At 36.7% G+C, this 23423-nt stretch overlaps 1 protein-coding gene across 10 annotated transcripts in view; it reads left to right on the top strand.

The window, feature by feature from the left end:
• The window catches only part of SLC26A7 (solute carrier family 26 member 7), a 179862-nt gene that overhangs the window by 48232 nt on the left and 108207 nt on the right, over positions 1-23423 (top strand). For all 10 annotated transcript variants that reach the window (XM_085021081.1, XM_085021078.1, XM_085021076.1 and 7 more), the window contains exon 4: positions 6380-6552. Coding sequence is in view for 7 of the 10 variants with exons in the window: in XM_085021078.1 (XP_084877204.1) it covers positions 6380-6552 (173 nt within the window). In the remaining 3 variants the exon portion in view is untranslated. The remainder of the gene's footprint in view (positions 1-6379; positions 6553-23423) is intronic.

Genomic DNA, 23423 nt, shown 5'->3' with positions numbered 1-23423 from the left:
TTATTCAAATATTGAAAATTATTTACCATGTAATTAATATTTGGGTTAAATAATCTTTTAGGTTTATTCCAAGCTAGATTCTATAATGTCCTATAATTAGTATATCTCTTATGTGCCTATCTTTGCATTACCAAATGAAATGTGAACTGCCACAGTAATCTGATAATAGAGCAGCCTGGCTAAAAACAAGGTTTGGGAGTTAGAACAGGGTGTATGACTCATTTGTTCCTTGTTATCTGAATGACCTTGGACAACATTTCAGAGGGCTATTTGCTGCTTCTTGATGGTAAAATATCAAAAAAATATGACTATAGTGAACATTAGATGAGATAATTGATGTCTAATTTAGTACTTGCTACCTAAGAATTAATAAAAGCTGTTATCGTTACAAAACATTAGGTAATAGTAATAAAAAAGACTTGAGGAAATATCCATAGAGGTATTTCTATCCATTTTGTGTATGTAAGATCTCAATCTGTAAATAATACAATTTTGTGTCTATTTTTTCAGTGGTTAGTTTGTGTTATTGAAGGAAATGTTATTCCTACAAGAAAAATTTATTATCCTACAGTTTTAGAGGTCAAAAATCTGAAATGAGGCTCTTGGGGCTAAAACTGAGGTGTCAGTAGGGCTGCATTGCTTTCTGGAGGTTTTAGGGAACAATTCATTTTCTTAACTGCTCCAGTTGCTAGAGGTTTCCTGAATTCTTGGCTCAAGGACCTTCCTTCATCTTCAAAGCCAACAGGGTAGCATCTTCAAATTTCTTTCTGATTCTGCTCTTTTGCTTCCATCTATCATATTTAAAGGACCCTGTGACTACATCAGGCACATCTGGACAATCTAGGATAATTTGCTTGTTTGAAAGGTTATTGGCAACCTTAATTTCATCTGCAATGTTTTTCACTCTTTGCCATGTAGCATAATGTATTTATAGGCTATGAACACATTTGGAAGGCCATAATTCTGCCTACCACATTGGCACATGCATTTTCTCATGCAGAAATTAAACCACAAAATGTTTTACTTATGTAAATTTGGCTTCTTATGTCAATGAACTTTGTCATGGAGGATAAGTTCAACAGTTATCGGACGCTTATAACACTGCTACCGAAAGTGTTGTCCACAAACTAGAAATGCAAAATCCTGGTTCCCACTTCAGATCTATTCAATTAGAATCAGCATTTTCACACAATCTTCAGGTTTTTAAAAATCTATCTATTTATCTATCTATATGTATGTATATGTGAATATATATATGCTTCAATTTGAGAACCTTAGGTGTATTATACATGAGATGCTTTATTAAGAGCTTTCTATATTTTATCTCAATACAGTTATTTTAAATAGAGATTATTATTTGCGTATTTAAGTTAAAAAATGCCCCCCTGAATTTCAGAGAAGTTTCCATTAAAGCACAGATTAAGTTGTAGGTGTATGGATTACAAGTGGCTGTGGCAAAATCTGAAGCCCAAGGTTTTCTTCTTTACAACCACCTGCTCAAGAATGCAATTTCCTTTTGTGTTGATGCAAAAGAAGAAAAGCACAATAGTGGATCGGAACTTCTTGAATGCTATTATATTCAAATTTTCCTGCTTTCTAATTTCTTAACAATTTTGTTTTCTTTTTTCAAAAATTTTAAATTTGTCATTAGCAAGAAAAATCAGATTATTTTAGAGCTGACCTCAAAGCATTTCCTCTGTTATACAAAGAATAAAAGAAAAAGCTAAAAAATTTTTTTTGCAATAAACCATAATTATTTAAAAAAGTTAAAAATACTTAACTCATATACCTAAGTGTACATTTACATAAACCACTTTATTTCCAAAGGAATCATTATAGGAATCATTTTACTGGTGGCATGGTTTTGAAATTACCATTTATATAAAACTCTGTGTTTAAAAATATTATTATCAGCTATAGGAATCTTGTAATCTACTAGGTAAATAACATACATTTCAAATATGTGTAATTTACAGACTTTACTATAGTCACTGTATAACACAATAAATACGTAAGCATTTTATTTCTGAAAATATCTGTCTCCAAAGGATAGAGCTTTAGTTGGAACTTCTCATTTCTTTTTTTACCCTAATAGATTTAGAATTCTTTAGAATCAGTAAAGAAGAAATCATCCTATTACCTCATGGTATTATTTATGTATACACACACAAATATATACATATAAACCATTAATATAAGACTATATTTAACAAATATTAATATTATAACATTATTATTTGCATAAGATATATATAAAGAGAAATATACAAAATAATTATTTTTGATCTTATTATGATCTTAAATATAGAAACAAACTGAATCTCATCTAAAGTTCCTACAAACATTTAGTATGGAGAATATATTTATCTTTTAAATAGTTTTACTTTATTTTAGTGTGTATATACATGTGTGAGAATTCCTAATTCAATTTTATTATTAAGAGATTGATGTTGCCTTTATAAAGAAAAAAGACAAAATCATTTTACCTGGGATTTACTTCCAACTCAGGTAGTCAGAATGCAATAATAAATCATGCTTGATACGTCTTTAAAAGTAAATATTTCAAAAGCCAGAATATAAAGACACTAAATGTGTTGTTTTTCTTAATAGGAATTTTCTTGTTTTAATTTAAAATACATATATATTTTAAGAAGGAATAAAGCATTGAGTATTTCCAAGAACTTGCAATCACTGATTACTTGCAAAGAACATGTCTTGGAATAAAAAGGAAAAGAGCAGAAATTTGAGTATGAATCCCATGGGAACAAAAGTGTTGAAGATAATCCATATGTCATAATTTGTAGGATATAATTATCTTATAAATTAGACAAAAAAGTCTGTTCAGCAATTTAAAGAAAAGCTTAGGGAGACCATAGAAGATACTCTTCAAAAGAAACAAAAATAAGCAAACAGTTATGTACCAAATATGATTGGACCTGACAGATTTTTTTAATAAGAAATCTCATTTAATCTCTACCTAAATTTTGTAATAGATATTTTAGCATCATCTTACAAATAAAGAAGCTGAGAGAGGTTACATAACTTGATCAGGAATTTAAACTTGGGTCTGTCCATTTCTGAGGCCCCAAATTACTTTCTATTAGACCCTGCCATCCACAGTGTTGTTAAGTTACTTAGATGGATTTAGTGGTGTTTAAGGGTGCCACTAGTAGGCTTAAAGACTAACCAGAGTAAAAGTTGAGAATGTGAGGGAGAGATCAGAGAAGTAGTAGGGAGGAGGTAAAGATGAAAGCAAGATAGAGAAGATAAAAATATCATTCACAATAGCCTCACATGGCCACAAGCAGCCTCAAAATCCTTGACTGTTCTTAAGAAACAGAAAAGCATCATCCTTTCAAAAGATGTAATACTCCCATTACTGTTGGCATAGTGGATTTCCACATATCCATTGCTGGCTTGGTCTCTCCCTGGAGAAGTTCTTGGGATATGACTCATACACAGGTGAGGATCACTCTTATTTCAACAAAATCTTTTTTTTTTTTTTTCTTTTTGCCTTTTCTAGGGCCACTCTCGCGGCATATGGAGGTTCCCAGGCTAGGGGTCTAATTGGAGCTGTAGCCACCAGTCTACACCAGAGCCACAGCAACGCAGGATCTGAGCGGCGTCTGCAACCTCCACCACAGCTCATGGCAACGCTGGATCCTTAACCCACTGAGCAAGGCCAGGGATTGAACCTGCAACGTCGTGGTTTCTAGTCAGATTCGTTAACCACTGCACCACGATAGGAACTCCCATTTCAACAAAATCTTTAAAAAAATCTTTAAATTTATTTTTATTGAAATATAGTTGAAGTATAGTTGATTTACAACGTGTTAATTTTTGCTCTGCAGCAAAATGACTCAGTTATACCCACATTTACATTCTTTTTCATTATGGTTTATCTCAGGATATTGAATATAGTTCCTCCTGTTATACAGTAGGACCCTTTGGCAACCAAAAGTCTGTTTTCTATGTCTGTGAGTGTGTTGCTTTTGCTCTTTGGTATATTTGTTCATTTGTGCCATATTTTAGATTCCACATGTAAGTGACATCATATGGTATTTGTTTTTCTCTTTCTGACTTACCTCATTTGGTATGATAATCTCTAGTTGAATCCATGTTGCTGTGAATGGCATTATTTAATTCTTTTTTATGGCCAAATAGTGTTCCATTGTATATATATATATATATATCACATATTTTTTATCTATTCATCTGTCAGTGGACATTTAGGTTGTTTCCATTTCTTGGCCATTGTGAATAGTGCTGCTGTGAACATAGGGGAGCACATATCTTTCTGAAGTTTTGTTTTAGTTTTGTCCAGATATACGCCCAGGGGTGGGATTGCTGAATCATATGGTAATTCCATTTTTAGTTTTATGGGGAACCTCCATACTGTTTTCCACAGTAACTGGCTGCACCAGTTTACATTCCCACCAACAGTGCAGGAGGGTTCCTTCTTCTCTACACCCTCTCCAGCATTTTCAACAAAACCTTTTAGATGGCCTTTCTCAAGAAACTATTCAATCCCTTCTTATTTTTCTCCAAATCCCAGGAAAGGTAGGCCTAAACTAAAAAATTAACTCTAGATAGTCTCTGTAGTCATTTGTTCAGTGGCTTTTGTAGAAATCGTTTTGCTCTATGCACTAGGAGGTTTAAAGACCAGAAGACACACTTCTTTATTACTCTCAGGAATATCAGACTGAAAAACTCTATTGTAACATATCTTGAAAAAAGTCTTATCAAGAGCAGATTCCATGGCAAATGTTCTTTATTTGATATTGCCATCCTGCGTGACAGAATCTTATTTTTAATTATTAGATATATTTATTCCTTGATGTGTTCTTAATTTAGTACCTTAGGATGAGAACAGTGATGATTGATATTTATTGATGATTTATTGAGAATGACTTAGCTCCCTAAGCGACCTATATTCAATTTCTTCTATGTATTTATGTACCATCAATTCAATAGAACAGTGAACATGGACTAACAGACCATAACAGAGCATTTGGATTTTAATTGTATTAAGAGTTATCTTTTTCAGGTGGTAACTACATGACATATACTGTGAAATATGATTATATTACATTATTTCATTTAAGCCAAATGGGTGAGGCATATTATCTGTTGATAGGATTGAGATGGCAGTGCTGGGATTGAAGGTGAGATTTATTGGAGGCTACAAACACCACACTGTTCTGAATCACAGCACACACTGCTTCACTTATTCTGTAAAACCAAAGGATTGTCTGTGTTGGGTTCCCACTGATACCTGTTCCTATTTGACTTGTCTCTCTTGACCTCTGAGGCCACATACCATTTGTTGAGATGTTTACATCTTGCTGCAGCCCCTTTTTCACAAATAGAGATGACAAATATCTCTATATGTTTGACAGATCATGTCACTTATGACCTGGGGCAAAGTAATGTCTTTAAGTAATGAGTTGGGGGAATGTTTCACAATACTGCAGTTTGTCCCTTTAATCCAAAATTGCTGAACTCTCCCTGTGGGAACTGGCATTTCCCTGCCAGTGTGGCTGCATCCTCAGACATACTGTGCCAAGATGAGAGGCCTCAGAACTCTTTGCAAGAAAAGGGGAACACACTGAAAATGGTCCTGCATTTGTGTGAAGCCAGGAAACACCTTTGAATCTTATCCAGGTACAGTAGACAGAAATGATATGTTTATTCATTTTATGGGACACAGCATAGTATTGTTATACTATGATAAAGGTACTCTGCTATGAGAACACAGGGAGTAGAAATATTAAACCTGGCCTGGAGGATCGGAGATGGATCTCTGTTGAATATGGCATTTGAACCAGACCGGAAAGACAAGAGTGTTTCACAGGTAGTTTAGAGGAACAAGTGTTTCAGGCAAAGAGCCCCAGATTCAGCAATGAGTCACACATATCCACTGAACCTATTGAGGTCTTCATAGCCATCATCTCATTTATATCCTCTTCAAACTCTAAAATGTAGACATTATTACCCTCACTTTGGATGAGGCAATTTAGATCCAGAGTAATGTGCTTTAATTTGTGATAGTGATAAATGGAGGAACTGGATTCAAGTCCAGACCATTATCTTAATACCTGTCCTGAGACATTCTCTATGTAGATCTGCAGAGAGGTGGAAAATATATGGGAGGGAACAGCAAGTGGATGGTGTGGCTGTATGTGGAAGAAATATTGTATGTATAGGTGAATTTCTGTTTATTCCATGGCGTAGAGTGAAGAGTGGAGGAATGGGGTGCAAGGGACCGTGCTTCTAATAGATCTGTTTTGGTTTTACATCATGGATTCAACTTTCATGGTGGAACCCAAGAATGTTTATTGAATCTGTTATTAATAGAAGATTCCATCATCCCTTTTAGGCACCTTTGCTTTGACATCCTTAATATCTGCTAATGCAGTAGAACGGCTTGTCCCTATGAGCAGCCGGAATCTTACCACACAGAGTAACACAAGTGTGCTGGGCTTATCTGACTTTGAGATGCAAAGAATTGGTATTGCTGCAGCTGTTTCCTTCTTGGGAGGTGTGATTCAGGTAAGTATCTGAATCTTGGGAATAAAGAAAGGGGGATGTGGTAAAGGAAAGAAAATTGGTGCTTTATTATATTAAACTTTTTTATCAATTGAATTTTTATTCCAGTTTTATTGAGATATAAATGTCACACTGCACTATGTAAGTTTAAGGTATACAGTATGATTTGACATACAAACATCATGAAATTGTTATTACAGTAAGTTTAATTTATATCCATTATCTCATATAGATATAAAATTAAATAGAAAAAAAGTATTTTTCTTGTGTTGAGAACTCTTAGGATTTACTCTCTTAACAACTTCCTTATATAACATATAGCAATGTTAATTATATTTATCATGTTATACTTACTTATTTTAAAATTACATAATATAGTGATTTAAAATTTCTATACATTTCAAAATGATCACTATAGTAAGTCTATAATAATTTATCTCTTTCTCTTTAATTTTTGCCATTGTTGCTTGGAACTCTGTTTCCTGGACCTGGATATCTGTTTTCTTTCCCAAATTAAGGAAAATTTCAGCCTTTTATTTCTTCAGATATGTTATCTGCCCCTTTCTTTCACTTTTGAGAACCTTAAAATGCAAATGTTAATATGCTTGATGTTGTCTCAGAGGTCTCTCAAACTGCCCTCATTTCTTTTTACTATTTTCTTTTTTCAGTTCATCTTCCATGAATTCCACTATTCTGTCATCCAATTTGCTAATCCATCCCTCTAATTACTGTTGATTTCTTCTAATGTATTTTATATTTAAGTTACAGTATTCTTCATCTCTGTCTAGTTCTTTATGTTTTCTAAATCTTTGTTAAGAAAACTTCTGCCTTCTTGCTCTGCTCATCCAGTCTTCTCCTGCATTTTCTGAGCACCTTTATGATAATTACCTTGAACCTTTATTGGGTAGATTGACTATCTCCACATTGTTTTTCTCCTGCTTCCCCCCCCCACTTTTTCCTTCATTTGGAATATATTCCTCTGTTCTATTTTCCTAATTTGTTGTTTTTATTTCTATTATTTGATAGGTTGGCTGTATTTCCTGACTTTGGAGAAGTTGCCTTTCATAGGAAATGTCCTATCCATTCCAGCAACACACTCTAGGTTTCCCCCTATTGGGGCTGTATATGTCGTTCTATTTTGGGGGGTTGACTACTGTAAGTGGTCTACTAGGCTGGCCCCTAGTCCAGTTGGTTGCTAGGCTTTGCTTTATGAGAAAATTGCCTGCTACATGTGGGCAGGGCCTGGTCATGATATATCAGTTTGCAGAGTCCTGGGTGGTCCCAGGGCTAGTGCTGGCCTACTGGCGTATGGAGGTGTGTTCTAGGGTGGGTGGTTGTGTGCTCAGTAATCCCATATGTAGTGTTTCCTGCTGATGAATGGGGTCAGTGTCTAGAGTTTCCCAAAGTTGGTGTCTGTTGGTGAGTCGGACTGGGACCAGGGCTTCTGGCTGAGGAGTCCAGGGAATCTCAGTGCTGGTGTTGGTTTGTTGGCATGAGGGGCTAGGCTTGGGGGTTCCCAGGACTGGTGTTAGCCTTCTGGTGGGTGAAATCAGGTCCTAGGGTCTCTAGCTGCAGAGCCTTGGGGGTCCTGTAGATGGAGTTTTCTTACTACTAGGCAGGGCTTGTTCCTGACACAGCTGGCTAGGAGTCCAGGGTGTTCCAAAGCTGAGGGCTCATGGTGTTTCAATGCTAGTGTTGGTCTTATGGTGGGTGGACTGGGTCCTGATAAGGGTCATAGTGGTCCTTGGGCTAGTGTCTACTCACTGGTGGGTGAGGCCAACTCCTGAGGTTAGTGTGGGCCCACTGGTAGGTGGAGCTGTGTCCCAGGGTCTCTGGTGGCAGGATTCCTGGTATCTACATTGATGCACTGGCCCACTTATCATTGGTGCCAGGGTTGTGTTGGTCCTGGGGCTGGTGCCTTCCCACTGGGGAGTGAGGCTGTCCTAAGGCTAGTACCAGCCCAGTGGTAGGTAGAGCTGGGTCCCAGCATCTCTGGCTTCAGGATCCTGATAGTTCCAGAGTTGGTGGGTGGGGCTGTGTTCCTATCTCTGACTGTGGGGCCCTGAGGGATCTCAGGCTTGTATGGGTTCACTGGAGTGTGAGCCCTTTGGTGGATAGGGCCTGGTCCCAAGGTGACCATGGGGGATCTTAACACAGCAGAGCTCCTGGTGGTTGGTACTGTATCCATGCCTTACTATTTGCTTGAGACATCCCAGTACTGGTGCCTGTAAGCTTCTGGGTTGAACTGAGTCCCAGTGCTAATAAGCTAGAGGGAGGATTCCAAAATGGCCTTTGTCAGCACCAGTGTCCTTGTACCAAAGTTCCCTAAAATTGCTACAGGCAAGCTCCCCAGGGTCAGCTCCTATTACTTCCTGCCTCTCCAGGAGGCTCTCCAGGGTCAGACTTCATTCGGACTACTGCTTCTGCCATAGGTTCCAGAGCATGTGGGATTTTGTGTGTGTCCTTTAAGAGTGGAGACTCTATTTCCACAGTCTGCTGACTCTCCTGAAAGTAGGCTCCCCTATCCTTCAAAGCCACCCATTCAGGGTGCTCTTCTTTCTGGTGCAGGACACCCAGGCTGGGGAACCTGATAGGAGGCTCAGACCCTTCACTCCTTGGGGAGGATATCTCCAGTTTTACTTGTCCTCTTCATCTGTGGGCTGCTCAGTGGGGGTTATGAGTCTTAACTGTACTGTGTCTCTTCCCCTCCTTCCCATCTCATTGTGGTTCCTTCGTTATAGCTTTTGTTGTAGAAGATTTTTTCTGATAGTCTTCCAGTCTTTCTCATCAATAGTTGTTCCGTAATTAGTTGTGATTTTGGTGTACCCATGAGAGGAGGTGAGCTTAGGGTCTCCCTACTCCCCCATCTTGCCTACTCCCTCTGGTGCTTTATTTTTATTCTTGTATGGGTTTGTCTCTCCAGATGGAAAAAGAGCAGATGTGTTTTATCTTTTTGAAAATACTGTCTACTATATAGAATAGTTACTTTATAAGTGATGATTAAATAAATGAACTAGAATAAATAAATAGAAATAGAGGGAAGTAGTTCTTGACTTTTCAAGAACAAGCTTTCTAAAAAGTGTTTCAGAAAAGGCAGTGGGCTTCCTTGTAGGGCAATGAGGTAGTTCTTGTAGTCACACAGAAATAAGATCATAACTATAGGATTCCTACAATGGGAAGGACACAAGACTACATTTCTAGAATCCTTCCCAATTTTAAGATTTTATTTTCTACATCAGTAGCAAATGGTATTTAGTTTGTGCCATATCCTTGGCTGGTGTGAAGGCTTACTATTCAGATCTATATCAGTCTTTGCCCCTTTCAGCATCAGGCATGTGTGGTGTTGCCAGATTTGCTTTAGTCTGTCTGTTTCTTCAAAATATCAGACTATGTAATTTGCTGTTTCTAATCAGTTGTAAAAATTAGATAACTCAGAAGTGAAAATAAAATAAATGTAGACAAGTACTAACTATTTGATATGGGATGCCTATTTGATAACCATTTTGGCTTACTCTCTCATTTGAAACTGACTTAGGAATACATTAACATCCTTGGTGGTTGTTTTCTGTGTTGGTCGAGGCTCTTTTACAGTATAATAGTATTTACATTGTCAACGATGGTAAATGCCAAGAAGGGAGAAAAATAGTTGATGACTGCTTGTAATTGGATGGTAGGAAGAAAAGATATAACCTAGAGGGCAGGAAACTTTAAAATTCTTAGAGTTTTATTGCCTTCTAGCTATGTAAAAAGGATGGAAAATTAAGGGTGTAAGATGAATAAGAACTCCAGTGTTCACATTTCCTCAGAAAACACATCATCTGAGTGGCAGCTTTACCTAGGAGAATATCAGACTAGAAGGCCAATAGGTGTTTTCTATGGCTGAATCTGTGCTTTCATGAAGTACAAACCTGTTGCCTGGATACCTTATAACCTTTGCTATATATTTTTAACATGAATAATGTCAGCTATCCTGAGAATTGCAGAAGCAGGGTTAGTGGCCTTTTCCTCCTAGCTTAGCCTGTGTGAGGTTTTCTCGTGAGTCTATCATCTGTGTCCATCTCAGAAGTAATCAGCCAGATGAACTGGTGATTCAGACTTGGATATGTTGCCATAGATTTGGTACAGATATTCCTTAGTTCTGTTCCATTAAAAGAAAAATCTTTGGGTTAGCATAGCTTTTTAACACACTTTTCCTGGTCCCCAATATTTTCCATTCATATTTCTCTTCAAATTTATGATTTTTCCTAGGTTTGAAGCTTCTCTTATTCAATTCAGCATGGAGCAAAGTTTTAGGTGTATATTAGTATTTTTTAAAAGTGTAAGAGCATATATAACTAGCAATAAGATCTAGCAACTTTTGCTTATCCTTATTTTAATCATTGTCCATCAATTTAATTACCAGGTATTTGTTATTATCAGGAATATTTGGATTAAGAATTTAAATGATAATAAACTATAAAAGTAAAAGCCAGAATTCGAATAATGTAAAAATAAGTATCTCATTTCCCAGAATGAAACTCCCTAGAATCACAAGATTAAAACAAGATATTATCAAAGATAATAAAAATAATTTGGTTTTCACGGTCTTTTATGACATGTAAGATCTGATCCAGAGAGTTATATATTTTGCCTCATAACTTCATCAAACATCTGCTTTCCTTTGTCATTAGTTCTGATCCTGGACATGTGACCTATGTTTTAGCCAATTTTTAAACAGATGGCTGGACTTTATTTGACCTCCAAACTCATCTGTCCACTGTCAACCAAAACCCTATGGTCTGTTAGATCTTTTGGGTCCAGCTTCTCAAGTGAATATTGCAATAAAACAAGTCATAAAGTTTTGGTTTCTAAGTGCATATATGTTATGTTTACAGCATATTGTAATCCATTAAGTATTCTATAGTATTATGTCTAGGAAAACAATGTAGACACCTTAATTAAATAATACTAACCATCATCTGGGCTTTCAGTGACTTGTAACAGTAACATCAAAGATCCCTGATCATAGGTCACCATAGCATATATAATAATAATGAAATAATTTGAAATATTGAGAGAATTATCAAAATTTGACACAGAGACAAGTGAGCAAAATGCTCTTGTAATTAAAGGCTTGCCACAAACCTTCAATTTGTGAAAAACAAAGCAAAACAAAACAAAAACAGTATTTGCAAAGTGCAGTAAAACAAAATATGCCTATTTCAGGAAACTAAAACCCAAGGAATAGCGAATATTATGCCAGGTAATAATTTTGTGATTAAAAAAATAATTGAGCCTGACATTTGTTGATTTTAATGATTATTTTATGAAGGGGGCACTTAAAAAAAAGCGCACCCATATTGTCACTCTTCCCACCCTTCTCCACTCATATCCTCATTGTTTCTACCCATGTCTCACCCACTTTATTGGGGTAACCCATCTCATTCATTCCTGGTTTATACTTACAGTATTTCTTATTGAAAAATGAGAAAATACTGCATATTTTCTTGTTTGTCACTTTTTGTTTTTATGAAAGGTAGTATTCATTTATATTTTGCTTTATTTAACAATATACCTATTTTACAACATTCCATGTTAGCTCATAGAAAGGTCCTTTATGCTTTTATATTGCTTCATAATGCTTAATTATGTGGCTATATCATAAGTGATTTAACACATCTATATTTGGGATTTTTTTTTGTCTTTTTGCTTTTTCTAGGGCCACTCTCGTGGCATATGGAGGTTCCCAGGCTAGGGGTCTAATCGGAGCTGTAGCCACCGGCCTATGCCAGAGCCATAGCAATGTGGGATCCGAGCCGCGTCTGCGACCTACACCCCAGCTCAGGGCAACGCCAGATCCTTAACCCACTGAGCAAGGGCAGGGACCGAACCCGCAACCTCATGGTTCCCAGTTGGATTCGTTAACCACTGTGCCACGACGGGAACTCCATATATTTGGGAATTTTTATTGATTCTAATATTTTTCAATTGTAAACAATGCTAGTGTGTATGTGCATATGAATTTTCATATTATTCACGGTGTCAGTTCAAAGTTAATTCCTAGAATGGAATTTCTGGATCCAAAAATCAGTTGTGTGTTCTTTTGTTAGATATTAGTCAAATTCCCTTCCAGAGGTGTTGTGGCAGTTGGCATTTCCACAGATGTGTATGAGAGGACCCTTAGCCTCACCAACAGAATGTTTTATCAGACTTTTTTTTTTCCTTTTTCAGGGCTACAGTTGGGCATATGTAAGTTCCCAGGTTAGGGGTTGAATCAGAGCTATAGCCGCTGGTGTATGCTGTAACCCCAGCAATGCCAGATCTGAGCCACCACAGCTCACAGAAAGGCCGGATCCTTTAACACACTGAGCAGGGCCAGGGATGGAACCCACGTCCTTATGGATACTAGTCGGATTCATTACCACTGAGCCACACGGGAACTCACAGGCTTTTTAATTATAGCCAGTAAGGTAGGTGAGAAATCATATTCGAAGGTAATTTGTGTTTCTTAAATTATAAGACATTTGACAATTTTCATTTGTTTAAGACAATTTATATCAGTTTTGTGAATTGTTTGTTCACATATCTTTTCCATTTTTCTATCAAAGTTTTGGTCTTTTATCTCTCAAATCTGAAAGATCTTTGTATATTATGTATATTAATTCTTTATCTGTGATATATGCTACAAATGTTTTGAATCAGCATGAGAAGTCTTTTTCCTACATTGAGTTTGTGGAGGAATTCACCATTTTTTTACATTAATTTATTAAATTATTTTCCATGATATGTATGTTTATATCTAATTTTCTTTTACATTTAGTTACATGCTAAGTGTGGAGTTTATTCTTGTGTATGGTGTGAGATATGGATCTAGCCATTTCTTTTTTCTAAGTTGCTGTCCAGTTGTGCCAGCAGCATTTATTATGAAGCTTATCTTTGCTTCTGTGTTTTAAGATGTCACCTTTTATTTGGACTTAGCTCAGGACTTTCTATTCTAGTGGTTTGCACCTCTAATTCTTGTGGCAGTACTACCCTGTGTTAGATATGGAGACATAGTATGGTTTAACATCTTATAGCACTAATCCACCTTTGTAGTTCTAATTTCTTAGTGTGCTCCTAGCTATTCCTATGTTAGTTTTTCCTTATAAACTTTAGCATCAACTTGTCTAGCTCCATTAAAAAAGTTTGTTGATATTTTTATTGGAATAATGTTAGTATATTTATGATGTTGAGTTGTCTTATCCAATAACAGGGGTGTCTTTCCTTTTGTTCAACTCTAATTCTCTTTCAGTAGTGTTTCCTCTTATAGTCTTTACACATTTTTGTCAGGATTACTCCTAGGTGTTTAATTATCTTTGTTGCTACTATAAATGGGGCTTTCTTTATCATTTCGTGATCTAGCTAGTTATCGTTTATGTCTCTGAAAGCTAATTATTTTTGTATGTTATATATCTTAATACCTTATTGAGTTCATTCTTTAAATTTATTTTATTGTTCATTGATTTTCTAGTTTTTTATAGAGATGTTTTTATGTTTTTACAATTTCATATAATTTGTAATTTCCCTTGTCCAATTGCCTTAGGTGATACTGTTATTATTATGTTAAATAATCGTGGAAACAGTGGGCATTCTTGTGTTTTTCTTAAGCTTGCTCAAAGTGCCATTAGCATCCCAGTTAAGATGCTGGCCTTGCAGTAGAGAAATAAGAATCGGAAGTTACTGAAGAAGTGGTCATGGTGGAATGGGGCAAATTCAGACATGAGGGAAGTCAGGAGTACTCATTGGTGGAAAGAACTCACCCCAGATTTTTCTGCTAGCCATTTTATCCCCCCAGATACTCTTCATAAGCCTATACTATTTTAGAGGGTGAAAAGATCTAATAGTCATTAGCTAAAACTTCCAATTCAACTTACTGAATTGTTTTGGGTCACTAAACCAATTAAAGGTAGGGTCAAAGAGAATCCAAGTGTTTTACACCACTTCAATCTGATTTTACTCTTGCTTCAGGTAAACATGAACAAAACAAAGTAAAAATATGAAAAAAAGTGCTGGCCTTAAAAATAATGTCTATATTTTTTATTAAGAAATTATTTATTGTCTTATATTTGCGGGTTTTAATAGAAATTAGATCTAGAATTTCTTAAATCTCTTATATGCTCTAATATTTTAATGGATTCCTTAATATCAAACCAACCTTATATTCCTCAGATAAATCCTATTTGGTAATGGTGTATCTTATTCTTTTTTAAAATCAAAGCATAGTTGACATAAAACATCAAATCTTTGTATATATGATTTGACATATGTATCCATTATGAAACGATAACACCATTAGTCTAGTCCATCTGTCCCCATGCAAAGTTATTGCAGTATTATTAACAAGGTTTCTTACATAGTATCCCTGTGACTTATTTAATGTATAACTGGAGGTTAGTACCTCTTAATCACCTTAAACTATTTTGCCCCTATCTCTTACCCCACCTTAATTCTAGCAACTATACATATGTTCTCTGTATTTATAAGTCTGTTTTAATTTTGTTTGTTTTGTTTTGGAGATTCCACATATAAGTGAGACCTTGCAATATGTGTCTTTCTCTGACTTATTTCACGTAGAGTTATACCCGCTAGATCCATCTATGTTGTCACAAATGGCAGACATAATTCTTTTATGGCTTAGTAATATTCCATTGTATGTATGTATGTATGCATATATGTATGTCCATCTATTATCTATCTATCTATCTATCTATCTATCTATCTATCTATCTATCTATCTATCATCATCATCATCATCATCATCATCATCATCTTCTTCTTTATTCATTCATCTGTTGATGGATACTCAAGTTACTTTCATATCTTGGCTATTTTATTTTCTTTTTTTAAAATGATTTTTATTTTTTCCATTATAGTTGGTTTACACTGTTCTGTCAGTTTTCTCCTGTACAGCAAAGTGACCCAGTCACACAAACATATATACATTCTTTTTCTCACATTATACTCCATCATGCTCCATTGTAAGTGACTAGATATAGTTCCCAGTGCTATACAGCAGGATCTCATTGCTTATATATTCCAAAGGCAATAGTCTGCATTTATTAAACTCAGACTCCCAGTCCATCCCACTCCCTCCCCCTCTCCCTTGGCAACCAAAAGTCTATTCTCCAAGTCCTTGGGTTTCTTTGCTGTGGAAAGGTTGATTAGATTCCAGATATAAGTGACATCATGTGGTATTTGTCTTTCTCTTCCTGACTTACTTCACTCAGTATGAGAGTCTCTGGTTCCATCCATGTTGCTGCAAATGGCATTATGTCATTCTTTTTTATGGCTGAGTAGTATTCCATTGTGTATATATACCACATCTTCTTAATCCATTCATCTGTGAATGGACATTTGTGTTGTTTCCATGTCTTAACTATTGTGAAGAGTGCTGTGATGAACAAACCGGTGCATGCGTCTCTTTCAAGGAAAGTTTTGTCCAGATATATGCCCAAGAGTGGGATTGCTGGGTCATATGGAAGTTCTATATTTAGTTTTCTGACATATCTCCATACTGTTTTCCATAGTGGCTGTACCAGTTTACATTCCCACCAACAGTGCAGGAGAGCTCCGTTTTCTCCACACCCTCTCCAGCAATTGTTATTTGTGGACTTACTGATGATGGCCATTCTGACTGGTGTGAGGTGTTACCTCACAGTAGTTTTGATTTGCGTTATTGTAACAATCAGTGATGTTGAGCGTTTTTTTGTGTGCTTGTACACCATCCATATGTCTTCTTTGAAAAATGTCTATTCAGGTCTTTTGCCCATTTTGAAATTGGATTGTTGTTTTTTTTTTGCTGTTGAGTTGTATAAGTTGTTTGTGTATTTTAGAGATTAAGCCCTTGTCGGTTGAATCATTTGAAATTATTTTCTCCCATTCTGTAAGTTTTTTTTTTTTATGGTTTCCTTTGCTGTGCAAAAGCTTGTCAGTTTGATTACGTCCCATAGGTTTATTTTTGCTCTTATTTCTGATGCTTTGGGGGACTGACCTGAGAAAACATTTGTAAGGTTGATGTAATAGAATGTTTTGCCTATCTTCTCTTCCAGGAGTTTGATGGTGTCTTGTCTTATGCTTAAATTTTTAAGCCATTTTGAGTTTATTTTGGTGGATGGTGTGAGGGTGTGTTCTAGTTTCACTGATTTACATGTGGCTGTACAGTTTTTCCAGCACAACTTGCTGAAAAGACTGTCTCGTTTTTCCCATATTATATGCTCTTCCCTCCTTTGTCAAAGATTAATTGACTAGGTGACTGAGTTTATTTCTGGGTTCTCTGTTCTGTTCCATTTGTCTATTTGTCTGTTTTGGTACTGGTACCACACTGTCTTGATTACTGTAGCTTTGTAATATTGCTTGAAGTGTGGGAGAGTTATGCCTCCTGCTTGGTTTTTGTTCCTCAGGATTATTTTGGCACTTCTGGGTCTTTGATGGATCCATATAAATAATCAGATTGTTTGTTGTAGTTCTGTGAAAAATGTCATTGGTAATTTGATAGGGATTGCTTTGAATCTGTAGATTGCTTTGGGTAGTATGGCCATTTTTATGATATTAGTTTTTCTAACCTAGGAGCATGGAATATCTTTCTATTTCTTTGAATCCTCTTTAATTTCCTTGATTAATGTTTTATAGTTCTTGACATATAAGTCTTTCACCTCCTTGGTCAGGTTTATTCCCAGGTATTTAATTTTTTGTGAGCAATTTTAAAAGGTTTTGTATTTTTGAATTCCTTTTCTAATATTTCATTGTTAGTATACAGAAATGCGACTGATTTCTGAATGTTAGTCTTCTATCCAGCTACTTTGCTGAATTTGTTGACCAGTTCAGGTAGTTTTTTGGGTTGAGTCCTAAGGGTTTTACATATATAATATCATGTCATCTGCATACAGTGACAGTTTTACCCCTTTGCTTCCATTTGGATAGCTTTTATTTCTTTTGTTTATCTGATTGCTGTGGCTAGGACTTCCAATCCTATGTTGAATAACAGTAGTGAGAGTGGGCATTCTAGTTCCAGATTTTAGTGGGAAGGCTTTTACTTTTCCTCCATTGAGTATTAACATTTGCTGTGGGTTTGTCATAAATGCCTTTTATTAAGTTAAGGTATTTTCCCTCTATACCAACTTTGGTATGAATTTTTTTTTTTGTCTTTTGTCTTTTTAGGGCTGCACCTGTGGCATATGGAGGTGCCCAGGCTAGCAACTGAATCGGAGCTACAGCTGCCAGGCTATGTCACAGCCACAGCGACACAGATTCTGAGCCACATCTGTGATCTACACCGCAGCTCATGGCAATACCAGATCCCTAACCCACTGAGTGGGGCTGGGGATCGAATCCACTACCTCATGGTTACTAGTCGGGTTGTTAACTCCTGAGTCATGACAGGAACTCCTGGTAAGAGTTTTTTTTTTTTTTATCATGAATAGATGTTGGTCTTTGTCAAATGCTTTTTCTGCATTATTGAGATGATCATGTGGTTTTTGACTTTTCTTTTGTTAATGTGGTGTGTGTATGTCAAGCCATCCTTGTGAACTTAGGATGAATTCCACTTGGTTGTGGTGTATGATCTTTTTTATATATTGTTGGATTTGGTTGGCTAAAATTTTGTTGAGAGGATCTTTGTATAAGACCTTCTTTGTATGTTTGGTAGAATTTGCTTGTGAAGCCATCTGGTCCTGGACTTTTATTTGTAGAGAGTTCTTCTATGACATATTCAATTTCATTTTTAGTGATTGGTTTGTTCATTTGATCTATTTCTTCTTGGTTCAGTTTTGGCAGGCTGTTAATTCTCTAGAAAGTTGTCCATCTCTTCTAGATTGTTGAATTTGTTGGTATATTTGTTAGTATATATTTGTTGGTATATATTGTTGGTATATTTGTTGGTATATTTATTTGTTCATAGTATTCTCTTATTCTTTTTTGTATTTCTGCTGTATCCATTGTGATTTCTCCTTTTTCATTTCTTATTTAGTTTATTTTGGGTTTTTTTCTCTCCTCTTCTTGGAGAGTCTGGCCAGAGGTTTGTCAATTTTGTTTACCTTTTCAAAGAACCAGCTCTTTGTTTTATTGATTTTTTTCTATGGTTTTTTAATCTCTATTTTATTGATTTCTTCTTTGATCTTTATTATTTCCTTTCTTCTGCTGACATTAGGTTTTGTTTGTTCTTTTTTTTTCTAATTCACTTAGGTGATGGGTTAATTTTTTGATTTGAGATTTTTCTTCTTTTTTGAGGAAGGCCTGTATTGCTATGAATTTCCCTCTGAGCACTGCGTTTGTGGCATCCCATAGATTTTGAGAGGCTGTGTCTTCATTATCATTTGTCTCAAGGTATTTTTTAATTTCCTTTCTGATTTCCTCATTGACCCCTTGGTTTTTTAGTAGCATGTTGTTTAGTCTCCATGTAGTTAGTTTTTTCTCATTTCTTTTCCTGTGACTGATTTTTAGTTTTGTGCCATTGTAGTCAGAGAAGATACTTGAAGTAATTTCTGCACTCTTAAATTTGTTGATGTTAGCTTTGTGCCCCAGTATGTGGTCAATCCTTGAAAATATTCCATGTGCACTTTAGAAGAAGGTATATTCCAATTTGGAGTGTCCTGGACTAACTTTTCTATTATGTCATTTAGGATCTCTGTTACTTTATTGGCTTTCTGTCTAGAGGATCTGTCCATTGATGTGTGTGGGGTGTTAAATTCTTCTACTATTACTGTATTCCCATCAATTTCTCCTTTTATGTCTGTTAGTATTTGTTTTATGTATCTGTATGCTCCTATATAAGGGGCATGTGTGTTGACAATTGTAATATCCTCTTCTGAATGGATCCTGTTACCTTAAATAGTGTCTTTATTTGTCTTTCTTTATGGCCTTTGTTTTAAAGTCTATTTTGTCTGATATGAGTATTGCAACTCCTGCTTTCCTGTCTTGTCCATTGGCATGAATTATCTTTTATTGCCTTTTCACTTTCAGTCTATATGCGTCCTTTGCCCTCATGTGAGTCTCTTGTAGACAGCATATAATAGGCTTTTGCTTTGTTATCCAATCTGCCACTCTTTATCTTTTGATTGGAGCATTCAGTCCATTGACATTTAAGGTGATTATTGATAGATATGTATTTATTGCCATTTTAAACCTTGTTTTCCAGTTGATTCTGTATTTTTCCTTTGTTCTTTTTTTTTGTTGGATGATTTCCATTTATTTTATGCTTGTGTCCTTTTCTTTTTAGTTTTTGTGAATGTAATGTTTGGTTTTGATTTGTGGTTGCCCCGCTTTTTTTTTTTTTTTTAAGTATGTTAACCCCTTGCTATATCTGCTTCATTTAGCCTGGTAAGACACGTAGGTTCCAAAATATTCTAAGAAAAAAGTCTGTATTTTCCTATGTCCCTTCCACACATTTTATGATTTTGAAGTCCTTTTTCAACATCTTAATGTTTGTCCTTTTGCTGTTCCCTGTGTTTTTTGACACTTTTACAATGGAATTGTTTTCCTCTTTTTAGATCTGTATATTGGCTTATTTAAGTGATTGCTTTCCAGTTTTGATTTCCTCCATCCTATTTCTTCTTACTTTTTTATTTAGAGAAGCTCTTTCAGCATTTCTTTTAGAATGTGTTTAGTATTGCTATATGATTTTAGTATTTGTTTGTTAGAAAAATTCTTTAATTCTTCTATTTTAAATGATATTCTTGCTGGGTAGATTATTCTAGGCTGTGAATTTTTCCCTTTTTAGAACTTTGAATATATCTTGCCACCTTCTTCTGTTCTATAGTGTTTCTGTAAATAAATCAGCTGAGAGATTTATGGGGGTACCCTTATATATAATTAGATCATTGTTTTTCTCTTGCTGCCTTTAGAATGCTCTATCTTTAAATTTTGCAGTTTTTATTATATTACATCCTGATGTGGACTTGTTTGGGTTCAACATGTTTGGGACTCTGTGTGCTTGATATCTGTTTCCTTTCCTAGATTTGGAAAGTTTTCAGCCACAATTTTTTCAAATATATTTGATACCATTTTCTTTTTCTTCTCCTTATTGAATCCCTATTATGAATCAATTTACCCACATACATTATCCCATGCTCTATGTTTTTTTTCATTTGGATTTCTGTCTGCTGTTCTGATTAGGTGATTTCCATTATTCTATCCTCTAAGTCACTAATTCATTCCTCTGCATTATTAGTTGTGCTCTTTAGTGCTTTAGCTCAGTTTGCATCTCTTCAAATGAATTTTCTAATTTTTCTTGGTCCCTCCTTATATTTTCTAGTTCTTTTGTAACACAATCTGCATTACTGTTTATATCTGCTCGTAATTCCTGCATGTTCACTCTTAATTCCTTCAGCATATTCACTCTTAATTCCTTCAGCATCTCCCTTTTGAACTCAGTGTCTCTCAGAATCCAGAGGTCTGTTTCATTGTTTGCTGCTTCAGGTGAATTCTCCTGTTCTTTTAACTGGGAATGGTTTCTGAGCATCTTCATCTTGCTTTTGTTTTTATTTTTCTGTGAGTTTAGGGAAAGCAAACTAGTCTTGGAGGGTTACTTCTATGCAAGAGCACCCTTTTGTATTTTGTGGGTGGTTACTATTTATTTTTGGCATGGGAGTTTGGATATTTGCTGTCTCTTTCTTCAGCATGAGCAGGCTTTTATCTCCAGAGTACTGAGTGTGTTTCCAGGGAGAAGGAGGCAATGGGTAGGGCTAGTAGTCAGTGCCTGTTTGCTGGTCTCTTGATAGTAACAATGACCTGCAGGAAGGTGGTGCAGGCTCCTCCTGGTTGCAGGGCTCTGGGAAGTGGTAATGAGCCTCAGGAAGATTTAGGAGGTGCCCAGAACATTTGGCAGTGCAGGAGCTGGGTTTGTGAGTTCCCAGAGGACTGAGAGCAACAACAAGTGGTGTTTAGTTGCAACACCCTCTGAGATGATTTGGGCCACAAGTATTGCCTGTTCACAGACTCCCAGTGGTGGCAGGCCATACCCACCTCTGGAGCTAGAGATAACTGCAGCAGCTTGGCCCCACCACCTATAGACCATACAAGAAACACTCTGTCCCACTGAGCCCACACAGGAGGTGCTGTACAGGCTGCTCCTAGTTGCAGGGTCCTGTGAACAACAGTGATCGAACATGTGCATGCTACCCAGAACATTTGGCAGTGGTGGCAGCAGCAGGGTGGATGTGTCACCAGTGGAGTGAGAGCAGCAATGGATGGTGGTCCGTTATAGTGCCCTATTTTTGCTGACCTCTGAGGTGACTGGGGCCACAGGTGGAGCCTCTTCCCAGACCCCTAGTAGTGGCAGGCCAAGCTTCACTCTGGTTTCTAAGATGACTGCTGTGGTTTGTCCCTGCCACCTGTGGACCATGCAAGAGGCACCATGTTGCACTAGCCTCCCACTGCCATTAGCCCACACAAGAAGTGCCTGGCCACCCGTAGCCAACACAAGAAGCGCCTGGTCTCCCATAGATGGAGAAAGTGGGCTTTCACCACCCATAGTCTGCTCCAGAGGTGCCCCACCCTCAGATAGCCTGAGCCAGTGCAGGGAAAGAGATTCCTATGGCAGTCTGTCCTTCCTCCTTTTGCTCTCCCCAACAGTGGTGCCTTGTGGGCCCAGACCTCCTCCCAGGTTACCTCAGCTGTGGCATTTTTCTCCCTAGCCTATGGCACACCACTTCTTATTCCCTCAGGATGTTTCCACATGGCCAATCCTAGTCCTCTCCCCAAAGCTGACCTCTGAAGCCTGAGTCTCAGTGCCCAGCCCATGCCTGAGTTGCACAGCCCATGGCTGTGGTGTCTGGGGTGGTGGTACAGATGATTTGTGTGGCTCTTACTCTACTTTGCCCTCATCAGTCCAGTTGCTGCAATTTTCTCAGCAACTTTGAGGTCCCTCCATCTCGACTAATCTCCCCATCAGTTAGGTGGCTTCCCAGGGTGTGGGTTCCTTTTCTCTTTCACAGCTCCCTCTCATGAATGTTAGTCCTGTTCTGATTCCTTTTTTTTCCCTGCCTCTCTCTCTCTCTTTTTTCTTTTGTTCTGCCCAGTTATGTTGAGAGTTTCTTGCCCTTTTTGGAGATTTAAGTTCTTCTGCCAGTGTTCAGTAGATGTTCTGGGCAAATCATTCTACATGTAGATGTATTTTTTTGATGTGTTTGGGAGCAGGTGAGTGTGACGTCTTACTCTTCTGTTATCTTGATCCTCCCCCATCTTGGCTATTTTAAACAATATTGCAAAGTACATTAATGTGAATATATATTTTGGAATTAGCATTTTTGTTTTCTTCAGGTAAATACCCAGAGGTGAAATTGATGGACTATGTAGTAATTTATTTTTAATTTTTTAAGTATCATCCCTAATGCTTTCCATGGTAGCTGCACCAATTAACTTCCAACCATTTCACATGGATCTCTTTTCTCCACACCCTGGGAAATACTTGTTATTTGTTGTCTTTTTGGTGGTAGTCACTCTGATAGGTGTGGGGTGATATCTCATTGTAGTTTTGCTTTCCATTTTCCTGATGATCAATGATGTGATGTTGAACATCTTTTCATGTATTGGAGACATATTTGTCATCTTTGGAAAAATACCGTTTCAGATCATCTGCCCACTTTTTTAATTGGGTGGTTTGTTTATTGCTGTTGAGTTGTATGAGTTCTTTATGTGTTTTGGATATTAACCCTTATCAGATGTATCATTTCCCATTAAATAAGCTGTCTTTTTGCTTCGTTGATAGTTTATTTCACTATGCGAAAGCCTTTAATTTGATGTAGTCTCGTCTGTTCATTTTTGCTTTTGTATTTCCCTTGCTTGTGGTGACATATTAAAAAAAATGCTGCTCACTTATGTTAGAGAACATACTGCCTATGTTCTCTTCTAGGAGTTTTGTG

Source organism: Sus scrofa, chromosome 4 (genome assembly GCF_054392235.1).
Source record: "Sus scrofa isolate SSC_HxYL_T2T_F1_AM1 chromosome 4, Sscrofa_HxYL_maternal_Yorkshire_Landrace_v2.0, whole genome shotgun sequence".
Lineage (NCBI taxonomy): Eukaryota > Metazoa > Chordata > Mammalia > Artiodactyla > Suidae > Sus > Sus scrofa.
This window is presented reverse-complemented; position numbering and strand designations above follow the sequence as displayed.